This window comes from Mugil cephalus, chromosome 18, assembly GCF_022458985.1.
Source record: "Mugil cephalus isolate CIBA_MC_2020 chromosome 18, CIBA_Mcephalus_1.1, whole genome shotgun sequence".
NCBI classification, from domain to species: Eukaryota; Metazoa; Chordata; class Actinopteri; order Mugiliformes; family Mugilidae; genus Mugil; species Mugil cephalus.
In genome coordinates, this window is record NC_061787.1 from 3,968,258 (window position 1) to 3,991,506 (window position 23,249).

The window sequence follows — 23,249 nt, forward strand, 5'->3', positions numbered from 1 at the left end:
GAATGCATTTCACAATTTCAAGCTCACATGCGAGTGGATTATAAAAATTATTAATAGAAGTATTGGCTAATATGCATTTTATCCCAGTGGAAGCAAAAATAATATCCCCCGGGTACATTTTAGAGAGAGATGCACAAACACAGCATTCAAACAAGAGGCCTCAAAAAGCACAGGTGCATAAGCTTCAGCTCACAAAGTGTCTGGATTTAAACATTAAAACCCATTAGAAGACGTTTTTTAGGACGTGCATGTTTTAGAGAATATCAGACACCAGATGTCTGTATAGTAAATGAAGCAACCAAGAGATGAAGTTAGATTAGTATAACAACTGGAAGCGTGGGGGGGGAACAGCTTGCCTCAATCTCTCCAAAGATCTGATCTAAATCTGTTTTCTAGAACCTCTGTAGAGAGGACGTCCTGTTGGGCTTTACTGTGGACAAGACCCCGGTGGGTTGAAAAACCCTTAGAGGAGCCCAGTATGGTAAAAGTAGCGCATTGCCTAGCGCCTATGTGGGTTTTCTGTGGGTATTGGCAACCCCACATAAGGGGCTCAAAAGTGAGTAGGGCTGGGCAGTATGACCAATAATGTATAATAATGTATCACGGTATTTTTTCAAACTTCTGACAGTATCACTGTATTTTTTTTAGTTTTTTTCATGCATAATCACATGTTCGCAATATTTTCTACTGGTTGAGAGAGGAATTAGTGCAGTAGATGGACTAAGGATGGACTATTTTACTGTGATGATGAGTAAATATTGTAGAATAATCCCACACTAATAGTAAAACAGGTTATCATGGCCCCGTGTTAGCACTGACTGCTAATGTGGAAATCCAGAGATAATAAATAAATGAATAAATGTTATCAAGATTAAATGTAGAAACAGGGACAATTACAGTTTAATTTATTTTGACATATTTAAACATATTTAAACTGCTATGTCTGTACTGTCAACAGCAGCGCGACAGGCTACCGTAATGATTATAGTATGCGTGCAACCTTTTTTTTCTCATTCATTAAAAGCTAAAATTGCGGACGCTTTTGAAGACAGCTTTAGCTGCATCATTTTAACGACGTTTCCATCTCCACACCTCAAAGTGACACAGTCGAACCATAAGTGTTTAGAAGCGATAAATTGGAAATGGTCCAGTCTGAAACGGCGTCTCGCAGCGCAGCGTTACAATATGCCGGTATATTAAAAATTCATATCATAACAAAGAAACAATACCAGTGTTTGGAATGAACCAGTATATGTCTGTTTTTTCCCAAATTGGACCCACAAGCACCCATGCTGGACCCACTCATGTAATACTTTGTGGTGGTAAATTATGCCGAGGTAGGACCCAAACGCACGACAATGAGGCAGGATGTAATAAAAACATTCACTTTGATTTTAACTGAGAAATGTGCTGCAGACATGGCAGGTAATCCCAACACAGTTCAATAAGAGGTAATCCAAAACAAAGCAGTTTAACAAAAGTAATCCAGAAATACACAAATATGTCAAAACACGAGGAAGAAACTAGAAACTGAACAGGGACAAATACAACATATAAGCCCAGATGGGATGATGAGACAAAGAGCACACAAGGAGGAAAACACTAAAGCAGGACGAGAAACACCAAGGAAGAAGGTAGAAACAAGAAACAGAAGATTGTGACAGCACCCAGGCCTCGTTTTTTACATTCTACATCGGAATGAAATCAATCTTAATGTCATCTCACTCTCGGCAGGAGTAAGAGTAAGACGAAGCATATTTGCCAAAATGTCAAACTACCCTTTAAATGTCATGTATTTTGATTTACAGTCTATTTACTACACCCACCCACACCCTCATGTTGCTGTGTAGACACTTACAGACTATTCTATCTATTCACTTCCACATTTACAGTCGACGAATGAACAGATTTGATATAAACTATTCTGTAAATTCACCTCTAACATTTTGCCACAATACTACACAAACTCCTCCCCTACACAGACATTGATGCCCTAACCTAAATCGACCACATGACTGCGTTCCTCCAATCAGACGTAGCCACGGACCACGTCACATGACCAACACAAACTGTGGCGGCATAGCAGCCAAAAGTGACATCTGGAATTAATTCGTAATTTTTTAATGATATATATATTTTTAATTTTATTATTTGGAAATATCAGTATTTTCACATTATTATATATTTTTATCTGTCTGATTACATAATTTCTAATTTTTTTTTAACTCTACTTCTTTTTACTTCTACTCGAGTAATATTAATGTGATGTAACGCTACTATAGACCCCTTCATGGCGTTAGCTGGTGACAAACACTGTCACTGTCAACTGGCAAAAATGTTGTCTGGCTCTATTTTTGGTGCTAAGAAGTTTTACCGCATACCAGTCAGTCGTAGAAAATATTGGAGTGAGACAATTATCAACAACTCTCTATTTGCAGCGCACAATTGGCATCAGATAAGATTAATGTGTAATGCATCATCAGCCTGGATAACGTTATGGTTTAGACTAAATTTTGACTGAAATAACGTGAAATAAATGTCATTATTTGGAGGATTCTCGATACTTGCTAATGCTAACGGCGAGCTAACATAACATTAGTTGTATGTTTCAGTGTTCAAGCAGAAGTTGCACTTGCTACGTTAAGAAATAAGTGGGTTCCACTTACTTCTTGTTATATCTTTGTTGGAGAGGCTTCACTTGATAAAGACAGACCATAAAATATGCATTTTCCTCGTCCATTCTTCCCACAACAGTCCGTTGAAATATGCTAACCGGCGTTTACAGGCTATAGTGTATAGTGTAGAGATGTTTTGCCTCCAGCTAAGCCCCACCCTCAAAAAACATCACACTGTTTACAAACTGTGAAGGGGTCTATTACTTGAGTACAATTTTAGCCTACCTACCTGTACATTGACAATAAAGATATCTATCCATCTATCCATCTATCCATCTATCCATCTATCCATCTATCTATCTATCTATCTATCTATCTATCTGAGTAAACCCAACATATATAGGACGTATAGGTGCATGATTCCCTTTGAGTGTTCTTTCTTTCGTTTGCCTGCCTTAGTGCACGTGGTCACGAACACTTCATCCATGTTTAATGTGAAAACTCCCCAGGGCCTGACATCTATCAAGCAGAGCAACACTCTGCCTCTCGCTGACTGAGAGACACGCCCAGGAAGGCACTCGTTGCAGGTCACACCGGAGCTTCACTCGCCTCCAGACGTGAAAGTACAAATCACTCGCTGCCTGGTCTCCTCCTGTTGGTTTTGAAGGTCACGCTTTCTTTCTCTTTGGGGACACGACGGATGTAAAACAGTCGCATTGCTCCCGCCGACTGTCACGTCAGCTGACATTTCGCACTCGCGTGGAATTGATTCCACCACAGTGGCCCCTCGATGATAATATAAAAAATGGAACCCCCCTTTACGAGTGCACGAGTAAAAGCGGCCTATATTTCGCATATGTTTGGGAAAACGGCTCACGGGAATGTTTTACGTTCCTCTCTTTATACGCGCATAAAGAAACCATTATAAAGATCCTGGAGTCCTTGGGCTAAATAGTAAAAGTTATTCTTCTTGGAAGCAAAGTAGATCAGATGGGATGGTGTAAGACCTGTTTGTAAATCAGTAACATCTTCATCTAATTGAATTTCCAATCTATGGCTTATTTTTATTCTTGTTGAACTGAAATCCAATTATACTCTGCTGAACTGAAAGCACACATGATAATCTGGTACATACTTGTCTAGACTCTTGACGTGCGCGGTTATTTATTGCAAAAGAGGACTTCATTAGTTCGAAAATGTAGCACATTTTTATTCCACAGCTGTAGCTTTTTGCATCTTCTTGACATTTATGAAATCTCCTTCGACTCACGCGGACGTGAAACACGAAGGAGGTCAAGGTTTGAACGAACGGCCGTTGCATTAATCTCTCCCATACAAGTCGCTTTAATAACCAGATGCCCACGAGCGGCGTCTAATGGCGGCATATATCCGTATCATATAGCCAGACCGCTAGCCAACAAGTTAGTGGGAGCAGTAATGTGACTATGTGGGAATTGGAAGCAGTGTAATCTGTCGGGCTCATGCAAGATGAGAAACCATTGGCCGAGACACATAATCCTTCCTCCTCCCCCGAGGACGGAGGCGAGGGGAGGGGAGGGGGTGGGAGGAGAGGAGACGCCCGGTTCAAGTGGAATGTGGAGGAAGATGGATGATTGAGCAAGAGGTAGTTTGATGTATGGTAAAAGCACACAGCCACGAGAGACACCGGGATTTCATGGTGACAGTGATTACTACAGAGGGACGCGCAACTGTGAATATGAAGGAAATGAGCTTTAAAATGGCAACAAATGTCTGAAAATGTGTGAAACATGGCCACTAATCTGCATTTTTGTGTGTTTACTTTTGGCGTCTTCCGCTGCAGACTGATGATCAGCATATGCATAAGCATCGGGATGAAAACAAATAAAGCATTAAAGACACTTTACAGTTATTTTTGTGCCTTTCTTGATCACTTTAAATATCAAAGTGCTGCCGAGCTGAAATCAGTCGAACTGTGATTGCATGTTATATAATAGTATATAGAAAGTATTCAGTTCTGATCCACATTTATTTTGCTGTGAAAAATCCAGCCAACTAATATAGCACAAATACATTTGTTAGAAGTGTGGAGGTGGAAAGGATGTTGTAATTCTGCACTGCAGGCTGACCTTCCTGTGTACATAGTGTCTATTAACTTCTTTTTCTATAAAAAAAGAAGCATATTTGTACTCTGGCAACTCATGTACTTTATTTTTTCTACCTTACTCCTGCATTGCTTTTTACTTGTCAGGGTGGTGGGTTTTAAGGGAGGAGACATGTGCAGGACAAAAAGGGTGACGAGGACGGGGTTCAGACAAAAGGTATTTAATGAAGAATGGGATTTAACAAAAGGCGTTGCAGGCGGTAAGGGGATCCAAACAGCCCTACTGCCCCTCAGGGATACACGAAGTTTTTTCTGATTCTGATTATGATTCTGAAACAGGAAAAGAAAAAAAAATCACAAGGAAACATGAAACGTGGCGGAAGTCAAAAACATGAGGACTTAAGCATGGGCAGAAAATCAAGGGGACAAAAAACGACACGACAAGGAAGAAAGGGAATTAAAGGCAGTGGGATGAGGAGACACAGGTGAAACCGATCAGGGTGGAGAACACAAGGAGAAACCAATGAGCAATCAGAGGAAAACTGTTCCTCTGTTTTTCTAAAGTCTTTTTATGTGCAACTGAGCTACTTTAACCAAGCAATTTCTCTTTATGGATCAATAAAGTCTGTCTAAGTCAAAGTAGTTAAAGTGCATCTGAATCCCTCTACAATGTGGGTAGTAGCATAATAGCAGAGTGTTTTCTGTTTTAATTTGGCTACAACCCTAACGCTAACCCTAACTCTAACCCTAACGCTAACGCTAACCCTGACGCTAACCCTGACCCTGTCAAATTACAGACAAAACTAACATCATTTGTTGTGCGTTTCTAAATATCCCTGCATATCATCTCAACCCCATCCAGTTGTGCCTGAAGTCTGACCTGATTTGCCTCTCTCTGCGCCCTCTCAGTCCATCTAATCCCAGAGTATGAAATAATGTAGCGCAGATCATGACGCAGCCGGGTCAAAATGATGCTGAGGGATGAAGCTCGCGAAAAAGCTGCTTCGCTGCTGCAGGACGCAAAGTGGCCTTAGCTTGAGATTTCTCTGACACGCGTGTGCAGCAACGCTTCCCCGTCCACATGCGATAAATGAACTTTCACATCAACAGGTGAAGGAGGATAAACGCCGGCGTCGTCCACATGAATCAACACCAAACTTAAACCTGGAGACGCAGCAGTGAGAAAATGTTCCACAAGCCAAAGAGAAAAGCAATTAAGCAAATCATTCAGCGAGAGAGCAAAGTGAGTAATCGTTTAACAAAGAGGACTAATGAGCAATCAAGAGAGCTTGTCCTTGTTAATTTCTCTGTCTGACCAAAACCTCACATCTCTGTCCTTTTTTTTTTTCAAGTCTCCTGCCAAACCAGTGAATCTGCTTTAATCGCATACGGGACACAAACGTCGCCAGAGAAGGTCGGCTCCGATCGGGGAGGGGGATAAAGTTACCTGGGAGATCAGAGAACGCTCCTCTCTCGATGATGTGCTTTCTGTACAGAGTCTTCAGAACCTTGGCGCTGCCGAACCTCTTGAAGCGACTCTTCACATTGTTATAATACCATTCGAGCGACTGCGTCCTCAGAATCCTGCAGACGGAAGAAAAGAAGTCGGGAGGGGAAGAAGGAAAGAAAATGTGGCATTAAGTCAAAGTGAACAGATGGCAGTGAAACTGGCAGGAATGTGATTTTTTATTGTAATTACAACAGGATTATAACTTTGAGCATGAGCCAAAGACATTGAATCAGACCGAGTTGGGCATCTCTTGATTATTATAGAGTAAATAACAAGACTTTATTGAAGTTTTGTATCATTTAAGGCCGGGGTCTTCAACCAATGACCCCAAACTACCTACTACATGTGTTCTACATTAAACTTCTTGTGCTATTTATAAGCGTACATTATTATTATTATTATCACGTTGCATTCAATATTAAGCTATTCAGGTTCAAATATTCATTTTTTATTTCAAACATGTGCAACAGTCGGGAGGCAGACAAAGAAAATTATTCAAGTTATAACTTTAAACATAGGTAAATGTAGTAGGGACAGTGAAGTGTAATATGCGGCCTCGTGATTGGCTCAGCTCAGCAATAGGGGCGGGGCCTACTGTGGCCCCGCCCCTATTGCTGAGCCCCTATTGCTCTCGGCTAGTGTGGCGCTGTAGAGCAAACTCCCGTATCTTTGATAGACAACATCTTCTGCCTCCATTTTTGTAACTGTGTATTTAAAAAAATTAAATTTGCAGGTGAAAATTTAAAAAAATAATATATATATACAAAAAAATAAAAAAATGGATGAAGACCTATGATTTAAGGAATGAATGAAGCCTTTGTAAGGATATTATGCAACAAAATTGAGGCCTCAAAAGTCTGTGGGTATAGGTTTGTGTTCGCTGTCAGACTGTCATGTTCAAAGCCTTTTGATTTCATAAAAGTGTATTTTAAAAGTGATTCAGTGGAGCCTCTCTTTCTTTGTCTTCGTGCAGGCTGTATTAAATGTACGAAAAAACAATACGCATCCGAGCCGAGCGTTTGCGGCGAACACTCGGGTTTTCAGATGTGACGTCTCATCATTCCTACCAGGCCTTTTTTCTCGTTCTGCCAACTCGAACGCCAACCACTCAGACCTCGGCTCACAGCAGACGGTTACATAAGCAGTAATTCATAACGGGCGGCCATATTATGAAAAGCCCCCGGAAAAGCGCTCCCTCCACGCCAGCGTTGCATTTGGATCGTGAGAAAGTCTGCCAGCTTTGAGTGTAATCTGCCAGTCCCTCCTGTTCCCCTTTTGCTATTTCGTGCCGCTGTCGCACACAACCATGAGTCCGCAAGAAGACGCAAAGAAATGTTTACCACCGAAGGACACAAAGCATTCACGTTACACAGAAATAGTAGTCGTAGCGTATGACAGCGAGACTGCATGTCGATGCTTCCACTCGACGGGTAGACAGGCTGTGGAGGGATGGGGTGAAAATAGCCATGCTAATAAAGGGATCCTGAGTGCCCCCCAGGCTGCACAGACTGCCACATTCATTCCCCGCCATCCCTCCTTCTTAACCTCCCTCCGCTCTTGGATTTATTATCCTCTGCCTCTATCAGCTGGGATGCTCAATGGGCCTCAGCTCCTTAATTTCACGCCACGGGTCAACCTAGCCACTTTAATAGCGGTGGCGGAGCTCCAGTAAGGAGGCCCGGCTTCTTCTTCTTTTTTTTTTATCTCCATCTGAGCCCGAGGAAGAAGGCACAGGAATTAATCTGGAAGAGCAATGCAGAGTCGAGGTGGCAGCACAACGAGGCCGAAATACAAATAAGGTCCAGCTGCACTCTGGAATAAGCATCACGGGGTAACCTTTGAAATAAAAGATATACTGGAAGAATGGAAAGGTCAGCAAGGGTATGCTGGAGATATTGCTATCGGAATGGAATCTTAATTCATTTATAAATTACGCTGACATCCATTGCACATTAAAAGTAAAGACAAAACATAACTAAAAGTTTGCTAAAACCCATCCATTTGTAATTCAGTAGCTTCTGTGCAATGATGATGTCAGATTTACCCCTGGAATTGTTTCCTTTTTCACTTTTAAAATGATTGTGTGACCAGCTGAAGTGACGTTAGCTCCAAGTTCTAAATTAAAAACACTGCAAGTAGGGACCCTCTACCCACTATGTGTGTTCTATATTAAACTCAGCCAAGTGCTATTTATAAATATACATTATTATTATCATCATTTTGCATTCAATATGAAGCTTTTCAAATAATACACAGGTTTTCTGTGCCAGAAATTTTTGAAAATGAAAAAAATAGTATTAAAAAATGTCCTATCAACCAAATATTTTGCGACCCATCCCCCCTGCAGTACCTCTGTGGATCCACTAGGGGTCGCGGATGATTCTCGTTAAAACAAATATCTCTTTCGTCCGTTCATTTTCTGTACCAGTTTGTCCTCTGGACATCGTTCTATTGCTGAGGGAGTTAAAACGAAGCTTTATCTGAGCCTCGATGAAAGTATTCATTCAATTTTCTGTCTGTGCTGACATTCACAGAAAAATACTGCATTAAGTTAATGTAATCCCTATAAGCGGATATGAATATTGTACGGCTATGAATGCAGAATGCAAAGTCATCATGAAGCTGTGGTTGATGGGTTCAGACGTTTCTGCCTTTAATGCAAATGAAAATGTCTTACTGCAGCTCGAAAGTAAAAGAGTTATAAAAATTGACTTGCGTTATTGGGCGAAAATTCAATGTGTGCGTCAATGTGTTCTAGCTTCTTTCACTGTGGCCCTACTTTTTTTTTTGTGTGGTAGTGGTTAGCACTGATGCCTCTGTGTGGGTTCTCCCCAGGTACTCCGGCTTCCACCCTCGACGTTTTGACAAACCCAAAGCTTGACAGTCCTGCCAAGCCAGCTTAAAGTTGCTAAGCTGCATTTGAGAGGTACTGTAAGTTGCAACTCCTACTCACAGCGTCTAGAGTGTACACACCATATGGCTGCTTTTTATGCATCTTTTAATTAGAATGCTTATTTGTTCCGTCTCCTAATGAACCGTCGCTTCACGGCGGTGCGGCACATTCATTCCTCTGCTTGTCAATCACGTCGGTACAGAAACAGACGGCAAGTCGACACAAACTTCATCTCATGGATCTGCTTCCTTCCCTGGCAGCAACACAACTTTTTTTGGCCCCCTTTCAGAGAAAATATAAAAAAAAAAAAAAAAAATACAGAAACGAAAGAGGGATTTAGGACAGTGGGAGAGGCGTCTCGATGAATGAAGCATGACATTGCTTCCCTAGAGTGATCTGATCTAAAAAAGAGATGAAGAGGGGAGCAGAGAGGAGTGGATAAGCAGAGGCTTTCAAGCAAGAGCTCCACTATTGTGTGAGCTTCTGCAAATACTCATTTCATAATGAGGCTGGGAGATTCCCTGATGCTGCTGCATGAATAAGTAAAAGGGATTCCTGTGCATGGTCTCCTGACACTAGGCTTACCCTTCCTCTATGCTCACTCTTCTCTGCGTGAAAGCTTGAGAACCAGCTCTTCCTTTCCTCTGCAAACCAGAACTCTTGCCCTCTTCACTTCACAAGACCAATTTGCACATCTAAATGAGGCCTAAATAAAATATATAGCGGAATATGCAGAAGACGGGTAATAAAAAAAAGCAGCTGGCTGCGCCGAGTTTCCACCTCCACTAGCAAAGGGAACTATTACCATAATTGACTTTCTGAGCCTTCTAATGAATTGGTTCAGCTTTTTCCGAAGCTGCTGTAGAGACAGCGAAGAGAAGAAGGACGGGTGAAGAGGGGGGTCGACTGTAACAGAATATCAAATGAATTCTCTTCTGGAGACATGGACTGAGTCTTCTTGTTAATAGAAGAAAATAAGATGAAAAGTTTGGTTGTAAAGTCCTTGAGTGGTGAGCGAAAACATGAACAAATTATCCACATCAACTATCAATGTGCACAAAAGGAGTAAAAATAGATTTTCCACAAAATTCGCCTTTGCAAACCCTTTGAGCAACAATAAATATGTCATACTGTACCATTATACATCATAGCAAAAATAAATAAAAATAAATCTGAATTCCACCATCTCAACCAAGGGACTGGGTTCATTTATTTCACTTTATACAGAGGGACAAGGCAAATATGCCCTCATTTTTATTTGCAGCATTCTGGGGTGTAATAACGACCACTAGAAATAAATCAATTCGTCTTTATGCAGACGATGCGCTACTGTTCTTTCAGAAACCTAAATCATCCCAGAGGTGTGGTGGTTCTGGGTCTCTTTCTATGAGTTTTGCATGGTCTCCCTGTGCCTGTAGGTTTGCACCAGGTGCTCTGAAGGCATGCTTTGGTTACCTGGTGACTCTAAATTGGTATAAAGATTTTAGGTGTGCATGGTTGTGCAAATGTTTGGTCAACGCTGCAACTTTAATCAAGTAATTATTCAGCATTTGGCTAGTTATCGTGGTGAGGACACCACATTTTTAGAAAGAAATACTCCATTCTTATTACTTTGCCCAGTCTCTCTGATCTGCTACACAAATATGTAAACAGCAACCCAAATATTCTGAAGGCAGCCCATTGAGAAACAAATGCAGCGCACGACAGGGATGGGACATTAATATTGATTTGTTTCTGCTTTGAGCGCAGGCAGAATTTCTGACTCCAAACATGAATTAATGGTCTTTTATCCACATTTCTTTCCGTGCCTACAGTGGCGGCTTTGACGAGATCAGATTCTCTCAAGAGGGAGAAGAGGACAACTTGTTTCATACGAGCGTTAAAATTAAAATGAAGACACAGACCGAGAACATTTGTTCTTTTAAAAGAGGAACATATATGTGAATTTATGTAAGTAATAATAAACTGATTTTTACAGATTAGTTTGAAATATAGACTTATTAATATTTATGTTAAACACTAAACAGAAATATCCAACCCAATCAACATCTGGTACCAGTCCCTTCCCTGTAAAAGAGCACCAGTCCTCAGTTACTTGCACATTATGTATAACGCTTCATAGCACTTGGCGGGTAGGTTGCTCAAGCATCACAGAGAACTTGTCACAGCTCTTCTGTGGATTCATTCTGCCTCAAGTGCTGCTGTGTCTTTTGTGAATACTCAGACTAACTCAAACATGTTGAGAAGAGGGCTCTGTGGTGGGTGGGTACCATCTGCTGCAAGACTCCGTGTCCTTCTTGTGGCTGTAGATGGTTCATTAAACCCCTGGCTATACGTCTAGGGTTGTTGTCATGCTGCAGAATTTATTCGGGGAAAGATTCTCCCAGATGCGAACATTAGTGTTTAAGGTTGTCATGTACTATAAACCACAGTGCAATACACAAATGCGCACGGAGACAGTCTCTCCACCACAGCACTAAAGACACTGTTATAAAACTGTAATTGTTGGCAGAGCAGGCCCAGGGACGTTGGACAAGGCCACGGGGGGTCAACAGCTACGGCAATGAGATTTTCTGCGAATCCGACCCGTCGCTATGATTTAAAACGCACGTGACCTGCAGGAGGGCAGGAAAACAACGCTCACACAGCAGCAGTCCTGCACATAACCTTTCCAGGAAGCATCGTAAATATTGACCTGCCCGTGGATCTGTGATTGACATTCAGATAGACAGGAGGGGCTCGTATTTAAATGAGGTGGTTAGAGATTTGTATTTGTGTTCATGCACTGAGTCTGTTTTTATCCCTGCGTCTTCATCCTGCTGGATGCGATGATATTACACTGACCATTGCAACCTCAGTTGGACATGCATATTAAGGTGAGACACGGCAGGCACCCACTGATGTATTTTGAGATTTTTTGCTGTTTTGCATCATTAATGATATGTTTTGAAGGATTTGAGTCGATCGGGTTTTGATTCATAGTAGTTTGCAATAAAAATACACATGATTTTACAATGTAAATCTTTAAAGGGTGAGTTTTTCTTCATACTCTGAGCCAGAAACCTCCACTACAGTAGCACTTACACACACCAAACTTTCCAGATTTATTCCTAACTACATTGTGCTTGTATTTACAGAGGGGACTTTTCATATATCATTCAGAGCATGATTTATAGAACAATTTACTCCTAAAAACATGGCAAAAATTGTTTTTGTTTGGACTGTTGATAGTATTTTGTGATTTATGGAGTAATAAAAAGAGATATCCAAAATACCTTCTAGAAATTCCAGGAAATCTAATAAAATGAAACAAGAATTTTGAACCTCACTTCAGATTTCTGTTCTGGAAATGTATGCAAATTAGCCCATAGTTAAGTAGGTAACTCCTCATTTGCATATTTAAATATCAATTCCCAGAAAACTTGTAATACAAAAAAATATTGTATTTATGTAAGTAATCAACTGTAGGAGTTTCATGGTGATATCTGTGAGTTAAATCGTTTCCCCATTCACCTGCAGTGTGTCGCCTTAAAGAAACATGATGTGTTCAAGACTGTTTGGAGAACACATAAAGAATACCTAGCCTCTATTTCTATTTTATATTTCATCGTCAGGCTCTCCCATGTGTCTGCCACAGTGACCGCCGGTTGACTGCTGCACCCTATTTTGCTGCATTCAGTTTCACCTTTGTCTTCAAAAAGTCTAAACTTAGGAGCACAGCACGGCTCCAGGCAGCGGCCACGCAATTTATCCTCCCATCTCTTCCTCCTACTAGCTCTTTCTTTCAAGCCCCAAAGCTGTCAGTTTTTTTTTTTCCAGCTCCCGCTCTCTCCACCGAACTCTTTTTCACCCGGCTCTCATCAGACCTTCACCTTCCAGTCTGCTGCAGATGAATGTGTCGCACACTGTGGAAGACTGGAAACGAGTCACAAAAATGAGACAAAGAGCTCTCGGGCAGAACACGGATAGAGGGGCTAAAGCGAATCACAAAGCACTCGCATGCTGCCTGCTTTCTTAAAGTAGTAGTAACTAGGAGCTGTTAATCAATTAAAATAGGATTAAATCATGAACTTTTTTCCCCCTAAATAATCAAGATATTCCCATTAAAGACATTTAATCCTCTGTGTGGATGATGCAGCAGGTTTAGTGCACCGGGTTGATTCTCTCAAATGTTACGTAAGCTTCTCACAGTGGCAGCTTTTTAGACAGACCTCCACACCGTATCCTATTTTATGTTTTGACTTTAATATCTGCCACCTGATATACTGCTATCAGTGTATTCTCACACAGCTCACAGGCAAGATCACACTGTCTCATTACATTTGCTCTGGAACAAAGTCGTCTCCTATCATTTCTTATCTATTCATATTTATTATTCAGACTTATTTCGGTGGAGCTTTATGGACGGTTAGTGAAACACGTTGACATGTATTAATATATATTTGTAGGAAAATAGCAAGAAACTTCAATGATCTTTTCTGGAAACTTAATTTAATTTCTGGCTGGCTGATATAAAATGCATGAAAAGAAGCACGATTAGATGAATCCGCTCACTGCTGATTGTAAACTGTTCTGTGACAGCATCAGAAACTTGAAGCAGACTTTTGAAATGTTGAAGGACACTGAAATGAGGCACATTCTCTTTGTGTCATCAGAAGGATGCTGCAGCGGTCTTTAGAACATTATACAAAGCTGTAATAAACAGAGTAGAAAATGGAAAAAGAAAACCTTGACTATTTACGACAAAAAAACAAGAAAAAAAACAAGGCATTGTTCACCCAAATACCCAGATGCATCAAACAACATGTCTTCATACTCTTCTCCTACAAGACCAGTCAAAAAAGTGAAGCCAAAAGTAGTAGAGCGCCCCCTGGTGACAGGCTGCAGTATAGGTCATAAGCTCCACCCCCTTCATGTTAGTGGGCGGGGCTTGGACCAAACTAAAGCAATAAAATACAAATGTGGTCAAGTAATTCATTTTCCAGCATAGTTTCAGTCATTTGCGGTAGTTAATATAATATGATGTTGCATAAATTTGTTTTAGTTCGTTATTTGACGCTACAGAAACAGGATGTGACATAATGGCGACCACCAGTTGCCATGCCAACCGCTCCGTGAGTAAAAAAGAAAAGAAAAGAAAAAAAAAGAGTACAGTGTATAATCCATCATTTCTTTGTCACTGGTGGAGGAGCAGAGCGTGGCATTAATTAAATGAAAATACAAGTGACTCTCGGACCGTAATGATCACACTCGCATCGCCCCAGGAAAATAGCATCAGTTTGGCAAATGCACGGAAGTGGAGACATATTGTCCATCTTTATATACGGCCTATGGTACAGCAGAACACTTTTATAAAGAGCTGTGTGTTAGATCGTTCCAAATTTTATTGTATTCATTAACCTTTCCTAATGCTATATTCAAAATAACTAGCTACGGTCCATGCCAACAACAAGCTAGACAATGGAAATTAGCAGAGGGTCTGCGGGGCTACTGCAAGGGAGGTCTTTTCATACATTTTCATATATTATTTTTGTATATTTTTCCCCAAACACTTAAACTTGTTTAAATGCATATTAACATGAACGCAACATATTTTAGTGAAGGGATAAATCAAGGTCATTAGTTAGCACCAGAGCGCCACACTAGCCCTGTCAATCTAAGCCTCCTGTACACAGCAGGCCCCGCCCCCATCACTGCTGAGCCAATCACGAGGCCACATATTACCCACAAGGCCACATATTACCCAATAGCCTTATGTCAGGCTATTGGCTGAGAGTCTGTTCAGTCCCCAGGTGAAATCCAGAGGCATGTTGTAGAAGAGAAGCTAACAGCGTAGCTCGCTCTCATCAGTCAACTACTGAGGCCAAAATGTTTTGGTGATTCATGTTTAAAGGTAAAGGTGTGTATGTTTATGGCAGTTGCACGGCCACTCTACTGTTGCACATGTTATCAAAATAACTTAATATTGAATGCAAAATGATAATAATAATGTATATTTTTAAACAGCACTGGTTTAATATAGAACGTATATAGTAGGTGGGGGTTCCTACTTAATCTCTCCATCAGTTTTGGGTCCTTGGCCTGAAAAACCCTGAAGACCCCTGGAAATAATTAGACTATGGCAAAGATGACAGTGTGTCTCCTACACATCTGGCCTGATGTTCCATCATTTGTGGTTTATATCAGGCTGGAGTTCAGTCAGATGTACAGTAGGAGCATTTAAATCAAACCTTAAACGACCACCCAATGCAATGACAAACCTACACAGGCAGGTTTCTGCAGGCTGCAGCGCATTTACATATATATTTAAGTGTGAACGTACAGAGCGTATGGGGAGGTGAGATGATCCGCTCTCAGCCTCCTCTTTCTGCACAGCCGGAAACACCCCATGGGATTTTAAGGGGGAGCATGCGGAGAAGGCAGAGCTCTGCAGCAGTCCAACAAAGTGGGAAATTCGACGGCAGAACAGACTGCGGTTATGCTTTCCACCATTCAGGTCTTTCTCCATCTGGGTATTCTGCGCAGACAATGAAAACCCCCGGCTCCCTGCAGCCTTCATCCGAGCTCTTAATGTCGAGCCAAAACCACGAGCAGCCAACGTGATTGGAGGCAAAGAGTCTGTAAACAAAGTGAATTTGCTAAATGTTTTGTGTGAGAACCACACGGCTCGTGGTGGTAATTAATTCTCAGGCAGGCCACTGTTGGAGCAGGAACCCTGGCTTTATCCTCTTAATGCCATCAGACACCTCAGGTAGGAAATGAAAACTCACCGAGATAAAAGGATTTCAGAGATTACGCAATGAGTGAATTATTTTTTTTTCCTATTACACACAATCGAAGCAAACTTCTTCTAGAGATTATCCTGTAATCAGAGGATCAGCTCTGTTAATTGCTGATGTATCCATCCACAAATATTTCTCTTGCAAACTGCTGATCTCCGATACGGTCAGTAATTACGTCAAAGGAAACTGTAAGAAGCCGTCAGTGTCTCAAAGAAGAAGGAGGAGGAGGAGGAGGAGGAGGATGTGGAGGAGGCACTGGAGAAAAGTCATTAGTCTGGATAAGTCACCTTGGAAAAACGTGAAAAGAGGGAATAGCTGCCAGAACCCAATGTACTGAAGTGTCATTCTTAACAGGCTGTTAGAGAGCAAGGGGAACCAGCCTGACAACACCAGACGTCTACCAGAACACACTGTCACCGGTTAGAGGCTGAAGAGAGAAGCAACGGAGGGGAAAGAGAGGACAGGGGAGGAAGGGAGGAAAATAAAGCAGAAAAACACAATGCATGCTAAGGAAAAAAGGTCACCGCGCTGATTGTGGCCGTGGACGGCAGGTAGACGCGGTATTTGCTCTCTTCTATATAATCCACGTGAATCTATCTTCAATAGAGACGGTGGCGGGAGCGAGGAGGAGGAGGAGGAGGAGGAGGAGGAGGAGGAGGAGGACGTCTCCGGCTGCTCTTTTGAGGTGTTTGTGCGCCAGATAAGCTGGAAAGATGCGACTGTGCGGGGAGACGGAAGGTCACCGAAGATCCAGACATCAAGGTTTGACATTTGAGGCAGCCCGTCTAAAAGCTGAAACGGCCTCGGAAAAGTTCGTCTCACTTCCTGTTCGCGCGATAAAACGCTCTCCAGATGAAAAAGGTCTTGCAGGTAAATGTCCTTGACTTGAAAGACACCTCCCATTAATGCACTAGTGGCATTTATGCCAGAGGCAGAGGTTTACTGTTTTATGCAGCTGCAGAGGGGCCACACGGAGTCAAACGGGAACCAGATTACCGGAGTATTTTTAATGTTTTAAGTGCGGATTGTTGCCGGTAAAATGCTAAAGCACGTCAGCGCTTTGTGTCGGAAATCCAAACACAGATGTCAGCTGAAGACTAAAGATGCGGTTGCACATGGCTTTAAAATCCATAACCACAGATATAATCACTAACACCAGCATGTCTGCCTACATTATACAACGGCATTTACGAATATTATGAATGGGGCTGCCTGGAGACCACTGAGAGCTTTTAACAGCCCCCAACCAACCGGTTCCTGTGCCTCGTCTCTGCCTCTGTGTGTCTAAATTTACCGGCGTTTTCCTGCCCAAATTATTCCTGTGCAGCCCCGACCTTAGGGCCACATTCTTCACTCTCTCGAGCGCATTTGATTGGAAGAAAGGCCGCCAAAAAAACAGGCCAATAAAGCGAGCCATTTTCACTGCACTCCCACCAATTAGGAAACCAACGAATGGCCTGCTTCCCAAACAAGCCTCTGGCTGCCCTCAAATTGGGAGCAGTTCCCATTAAGTTAGTCACACAACACCAAGCAAGGAACAAAAATCTGCCCTGGAACAGATGATCCTTCACTGCATTTGTCTGTGTTGTTCTCTGCCTCCCTGCATGCCTGACTAGCCCCTCCTAATACCCACCCTTTAAATCAGGGTTTAACGGCAAATATGTGACATTTGCACATGGTTCTGCTGCAAAAATCTGCATGTACTGTATACGTCTAATCTAAGTACGTAAAGCACGGGGTGGTGCGACTAAAACAGATGTCAAACCAGCAGAAACAATAGAAAGAGCCTCCGGGAGCAGCATTTCATTATGCGGTGCAGCAGAGTGTCGGTTTTAAGTTATGTCTGAATTAGAGATGGGACGTCGGCGGACGAATCGAAACTATTGACTGGATCTAACCAACGATGGGAACCAAGTCGCGAGACGTTCTTTTACTCAATTTTTTCTGCTGTGTTGCAGGGGAGGAGCACTAGACTTAGACAGACTTTAATGATCCACGAGGGAAATTACTTTGTCACCGTAGCCTCGTTTCACATAAAAGTTAACAAAACGAGCCAAACAAACGGCAGCAGCACCTGGATGCACATTTACAAAAACCCTAAAGAAAAGGGTAATATTTGCCAGAATATTACAACATGAGCATAGTCACTTTCCAAACCGTTGATGCATCCAAGGTCTTTACCGAATTTCTCACAAGATGAATAAAGTCTATCTGTCTAGAACCAATATTTCAGAATAGGAAGTTTGGATGATTCCGATCAAAATCTTCTCCCAGATAAAATGAGTTACCTCCAGGCTGGCATCTTAAAATTAAATAAATATCAAAATGAGCCGGTCGATTTTAACGGCTCATCTCTAGTCTGAATCATAACGAATTTTTTAAAACACAAAGTTACTCCAAAAAAAAAAAAAAAAAAAAAAGAATCAGAGACGAGATCTTGGCAACAAAAGTGATTGAGCTTAACTTTAAGAAAATGAGAGCAGAGTACTGATAGAATACCAGATGTTTCCCGTTCAGCCTCCAGATGTGCAGCCGCTATACATGCAGTAAATTTATTGTAGGCTTTTCACACTAGTTTGTGTTCTTCCTCAAACGTTCGCACCACGAATAACAACACCAACACACCACAGCAGGCACGTTGGCAACAAGACACGGCTACTCAGCAACTTCAGCCTCACGCGGTGACAAAGTTGCTGATGGTTTGGAATTCCACTGAATCTAATGAGCCCGGTCGCCCACTTCGCGTTCAGATCTTATTCAGACATGTAGCTTTGCCATTAAAGGAATACAGGTTGGGGTAGATTCTAAAGACGGAGTCACACATGCATCAGCCTTCAATCGAAGCTCATGCAACTGAGAAATTGAAGCACGTGTTTCCTGTTTTAGTGCTGGAGTCAGCAGGTTTGCAGGTAAAAAAAAATAAATAAAAATGGCCGTGCTCCATATTCCATTATTCCTTCAGTTTAACCCGTTGGTGGAGACTGTCGGGCCGTCTCAGGTAAACGTGACCATCGCTCCAGCGGTCACATGACACGCACACACACACACACGCACACACACACAAGCCGGCGCAGAGCAAACAACACTCGAGCCGGCTCAGTCTGGCAGACAGGGCGTGGGAGACGGATGACGATGAATCATTGATGCTTGGCACACGGATCACAAACAAAAACACACCAGATGCATGCGCACACACACACACACACTCTTCTTACTCATCCATCCCTTCCCATTTTCAGCGCGGTGTTTTTCTCCGTGCCATCACTGGTTCTGTGGCGACAGAGACAGATGGAGGGAAATCTCCATTTGCCTGTTTTACTTTGAGCTCAAGTAACGTTAATAGGTTTTGCTTCCCCCTTTTTTTCATCTCCCTGTTTTTGTTTTGGTTATTTCATTTGCATTCACTGCACATCAGGACATTCTAATTTGATACCAACAGGATAAACAAGCAGAGATGTTTGAGGCCAAGTGTCTTTTGGTAGTTTGGTGTAAGTAAACCTGGTAAAAAAATGACATATTTCTTGGTGTTTATGTTTAAGTTGCTAGCGTCGCCAGTATAATCAGGCGAGAGATCATCTGACAGGGACTCCATAAGCTGGACGGTGTGAAGGAGGAGAGAGGATAACATATTGCTTGTGGAGTTGGAAGCCATCTAGATGAAATACAGCGCCATCCATCAACTGATGGCCCCTGTGACAGTCAACTCTGGCCTGAATGACTTACCGATCACAGCGCCACTCTTGGAGGAGTTTACCACATAGTGAGACGACCAAATTTGAACCTTTTCCACCACGAGGACGGACTGTAATCTTTCAATCTACCCTACAATTTATCGAGCCTTTTAATTACCCATGTGAGCCTCGTTGTGATAAAACGTCCTGCCACAGAATCAGAGGCGCCCGAAGCAAAAACATCCGGGGGGCAAAGCAGCCTGGCTATTCCACAGAGCTCCGGAGAATAATAAAAACAATACCGAGGTCACATGTAGTTACATGTTGAGCTGTTCTTATTGCAGCTTGGTTTTGATAATTCACAAGAACCTTCACTCTCTCCATTTCATGTCGGCGTGCACGCACAGGCGTACGTCGTCCTCCAGGGCACGGCAGGGAAACGCTGCATTATTCACGGTAATGCCGTCACACTGAGTAATTGAAGCCACGAAGAGGGCGGAGGGTGGGAGGCGTCTTCTCTCACCCTCTCTTTGCCTCTCACTAGGAATTGTTTTGATCATTATCAGCGACCTCTGAGAGTAATCAGCGCAGACATCAAGGTGACACTGTTTTCTGAGGGCAAAGTCGATACCGAGAGAGACCGGGGAGGTCAGTGTAAAAGCACCTGGAAAGAAGACGTGGTGCATGGTAGCGATTCCAGTTACCGGAAACATCCAGATCCTGAAAATGATCCGATTTTTCTTGGCGTCGTGGCGAAAAAAAAAATCTCCGGAAACGTCGATCCATTGCAAAACTACATCTAGCTGTAGAAAGGCTGTAGTACAGACCTCAGCCAAAAAAAAGAAGAAGAAGACCTTAACCTTGCACGTCGTATACAAACATACAGTCCAGGTTACAGTCCCTAATCCTTTTTAGTTCATTGTAGCGGTGAAGCAACAGTATATTTATTGCAACTAGCCACCCAACAAGGGTCAACATTTGATGCAGCAACATCACAAGCCTGTGGTCCACCATTAAAGTCGTTGTATTTTTCTTTCTTGCATTCAAAAGGGTGCAGTTCCCTTGCGGTAGAACCGTGCAAGACTTATGCTGTTTCACCCAAATATTAGATTCATGTAAACGTGCCCTGAGAATGTGTTTAGGCACTGCCAGTTTCATCTTTCTGTATTTCAAGTATTTTTTGTTTTACGACCATCACCATGACCTGCATGTCCAATTTAAGTTCAAATGTCAGGGATGCTCAGAAAAGTAGGAGAGTTCCAGTGGTTGCAATATGCAAAATCACCACTGGGAGGCACTAAATCCTGCTCACTGGTCCTTTAATGTTCTGCTTAGTCAGCGTGGAATATGTTCTCTCTTCTCACCACAGTGCTGTTGTCTGGACATATTTCATCTCTGTTTGCCCTCATGCTCTGTGTAAAGTGTTTGAAGTCTTTCTATGAACACAATGTTATGACAAGATGTAACATCCTCCTGAAGACACTTAACACAAATGAAAATCATGTTTAGGTGGATTTTCTTGTATATTTTTTTTGCTGCTTTTGTAAATTATATGAATATAAAAACAACATGTTGAAGTAGTAGCATACATATTCAAGCTTAATTTCTACTTTCCTTTCCAGATATTGTCCTAAGTCATACATCTGAATGCTAATTTGAAAGCTGATTACAATGACAGGTGGGTACCAGGCTTCGGTATAACCTTAAGGATAATCCAGATCCACTCGAAGAGAGCAAACATGCCGAAGTGCCCTTGACTTGTAGCACCCCAACAATCTTCTCCATACCATCGTGCAGTAGCAGTGGCAGGATGCAGCACAGTGTTTTGATGTGTGTGAGTGCGTGCTGTGGCATGTGGAGGTGGTGAGGAAAGGGATTAGCGAGCACGATGAGCAAACCCAAGGACATGTTTAACGTACACTCCGCCTGACGCCTCCACTCCACATCTTGTTTAGCCTCTTCGCTTCAGCCAGGCCTTCGACTCAAATTTGTTTGGTTTACATGCTCACTGCAGCTTCTGCTCTCCCCTGCATGTTGTGTTACATGTCAGTGTTTAGATGTGAGCGCCAGCCTGTCTTCTTATAGGCAGCAGTGTTGTGTAAAATGTGCCTGCAGGTAGGACAAGAGGAAGGATGCAGGTTCACCACTTATCAACCTCACTCCTGTGGGGGGGAAAAAAATGAGTTTGCTGAAACCAATTTTCTCAAAATGTGTATGTTTCAGAAAGTGTTGAAGTAAACAGAAACAGAGTGTTGAGATGTGAGTCCCGCGGCTGTGTGGTGGCGTGAAAAAATGATTTCAGATGAGGAACGAGTGAAGAAGATTGTACGCCTCCTAGGGAGCAGATGAGTGAGAAACTGTGAAGGAAACAGGGAGAAAGAGAGAGGACTTGAAGAAATGTATAGAAAGCTCCATTCAAAACGCATAGATCCACTACAGAGCTGCTGTTCACCTCTGCAGGCGAGAGCAAACATACTTGGCACAAAAGGTTCTTACAATTAATTAATAGTAAAGCAGGGAGTGAGTCACTGGGTCATTCATCTCCAAGCTGAGTGACAAATAATATAGTTATAACTTATATTCTGTCACTGGTAGAGTAAGAACCTTTCCTTCGACAGCTCAACCTAATGATACTCTGCGTCCTCGTATGGGGACATTAGGTTTTAAGTTAGTTCATTCTGCTTCATTTAGACATGTTGTCCTCATAAGTGGACGTCTGCCATTTAGTGGGAGCAAAGGGTCAATACAGTCGTACGAAATGATAGCATGATAGTATGATAGTATGATAGCATGATAGCATGATAGCGGGCATTTCAGCAAAATCTTTATTTCATTTTTATGGTTGAAACATGTCTATTTATGCTTATAACTTGTCCGATTTGATACGACTTACACATTTAACAAATTCTAGTCTGTAACAAGTTACAGCGTTGCTAATTAGCAAATTCCTGTTTGAGGACATTGGGATTAAATGTCGTTCTCAGACATGATGCTTAGATTTTATACTTCTTAGCTCCATGGAAATATTAACAACACATAAAACCTCAGGTCTCAGGAAGTTAAGCTTAATTTCCAGTACCACGGTACGCTGACAAGATATTTACGTCGTAGGGGGTTACGCTGTCGCAAGCTTTTATAACTGTGTCCTGGTTTGCCCGTTATTATTCTGTAATTACACCACCACAACACTAGGTGGCATTGTTGGCAGATATACAATAACTATTGTATTTCCACAATACTTACACATACTACATGAATCCCTAATACACAACCATTTTGGCATTTGCAGAAACTGACTCATATCCAATCAGTTCGTACCTGGCTGGCTCCTCCCCACTGTCAATCACATCGTTCAGCTAATGTTCGGACTCGGAAGAAAATAATCTGGCAGCTGTTGTGCACTGTAATGTTATTACACTGTTGCGACATTAGGTGGCACCACAAAAAAGGATGTTAGGCGCTGGGCTTAAAAATGGAGGTAAGAAAAAGAGAAAGCAGGATTGTGGACGATTTGCCCTAAAGCCTGTAACTTTGCCACATTAGTTGTACTAATTATGTTGAGCTGTGTTCAGTAAAGTGTTTGCAGCTACTACTCAGTGACTCAGTTTTTATTACCAGTTTACATCACAGCACCACAGACACTGACACAGTTCATTTTCTCTCTGTTTGGCAGTTGTGCTTGCAATGTGTAGTTC

At 42.1% G+C, this 23,249-nt stretch overlaps 1 protein-coding gene across 1 annotated transcript in view; it reads right to left on the bottom strand.

Moving 5' to 3' along the window:
• Positions 1–23,249, bottom strand: part of myripb (myosin VIIA and Rab interacting protein b) — a 123,710-nt gene that overhangs the window by 34,128 nt on the left and 66,333 nt on the right. The window contains exon 3 of the mRNA XM_047568455.1: positions 6,146–6,282. Within this exon, the coding sequence (XP_047424411.1) occupies positions 6,146–6,282 (137 nt within the window). The remainder of the gene's footprint in view (positions 1–6,145; positions 6,283–23,249) is intronic.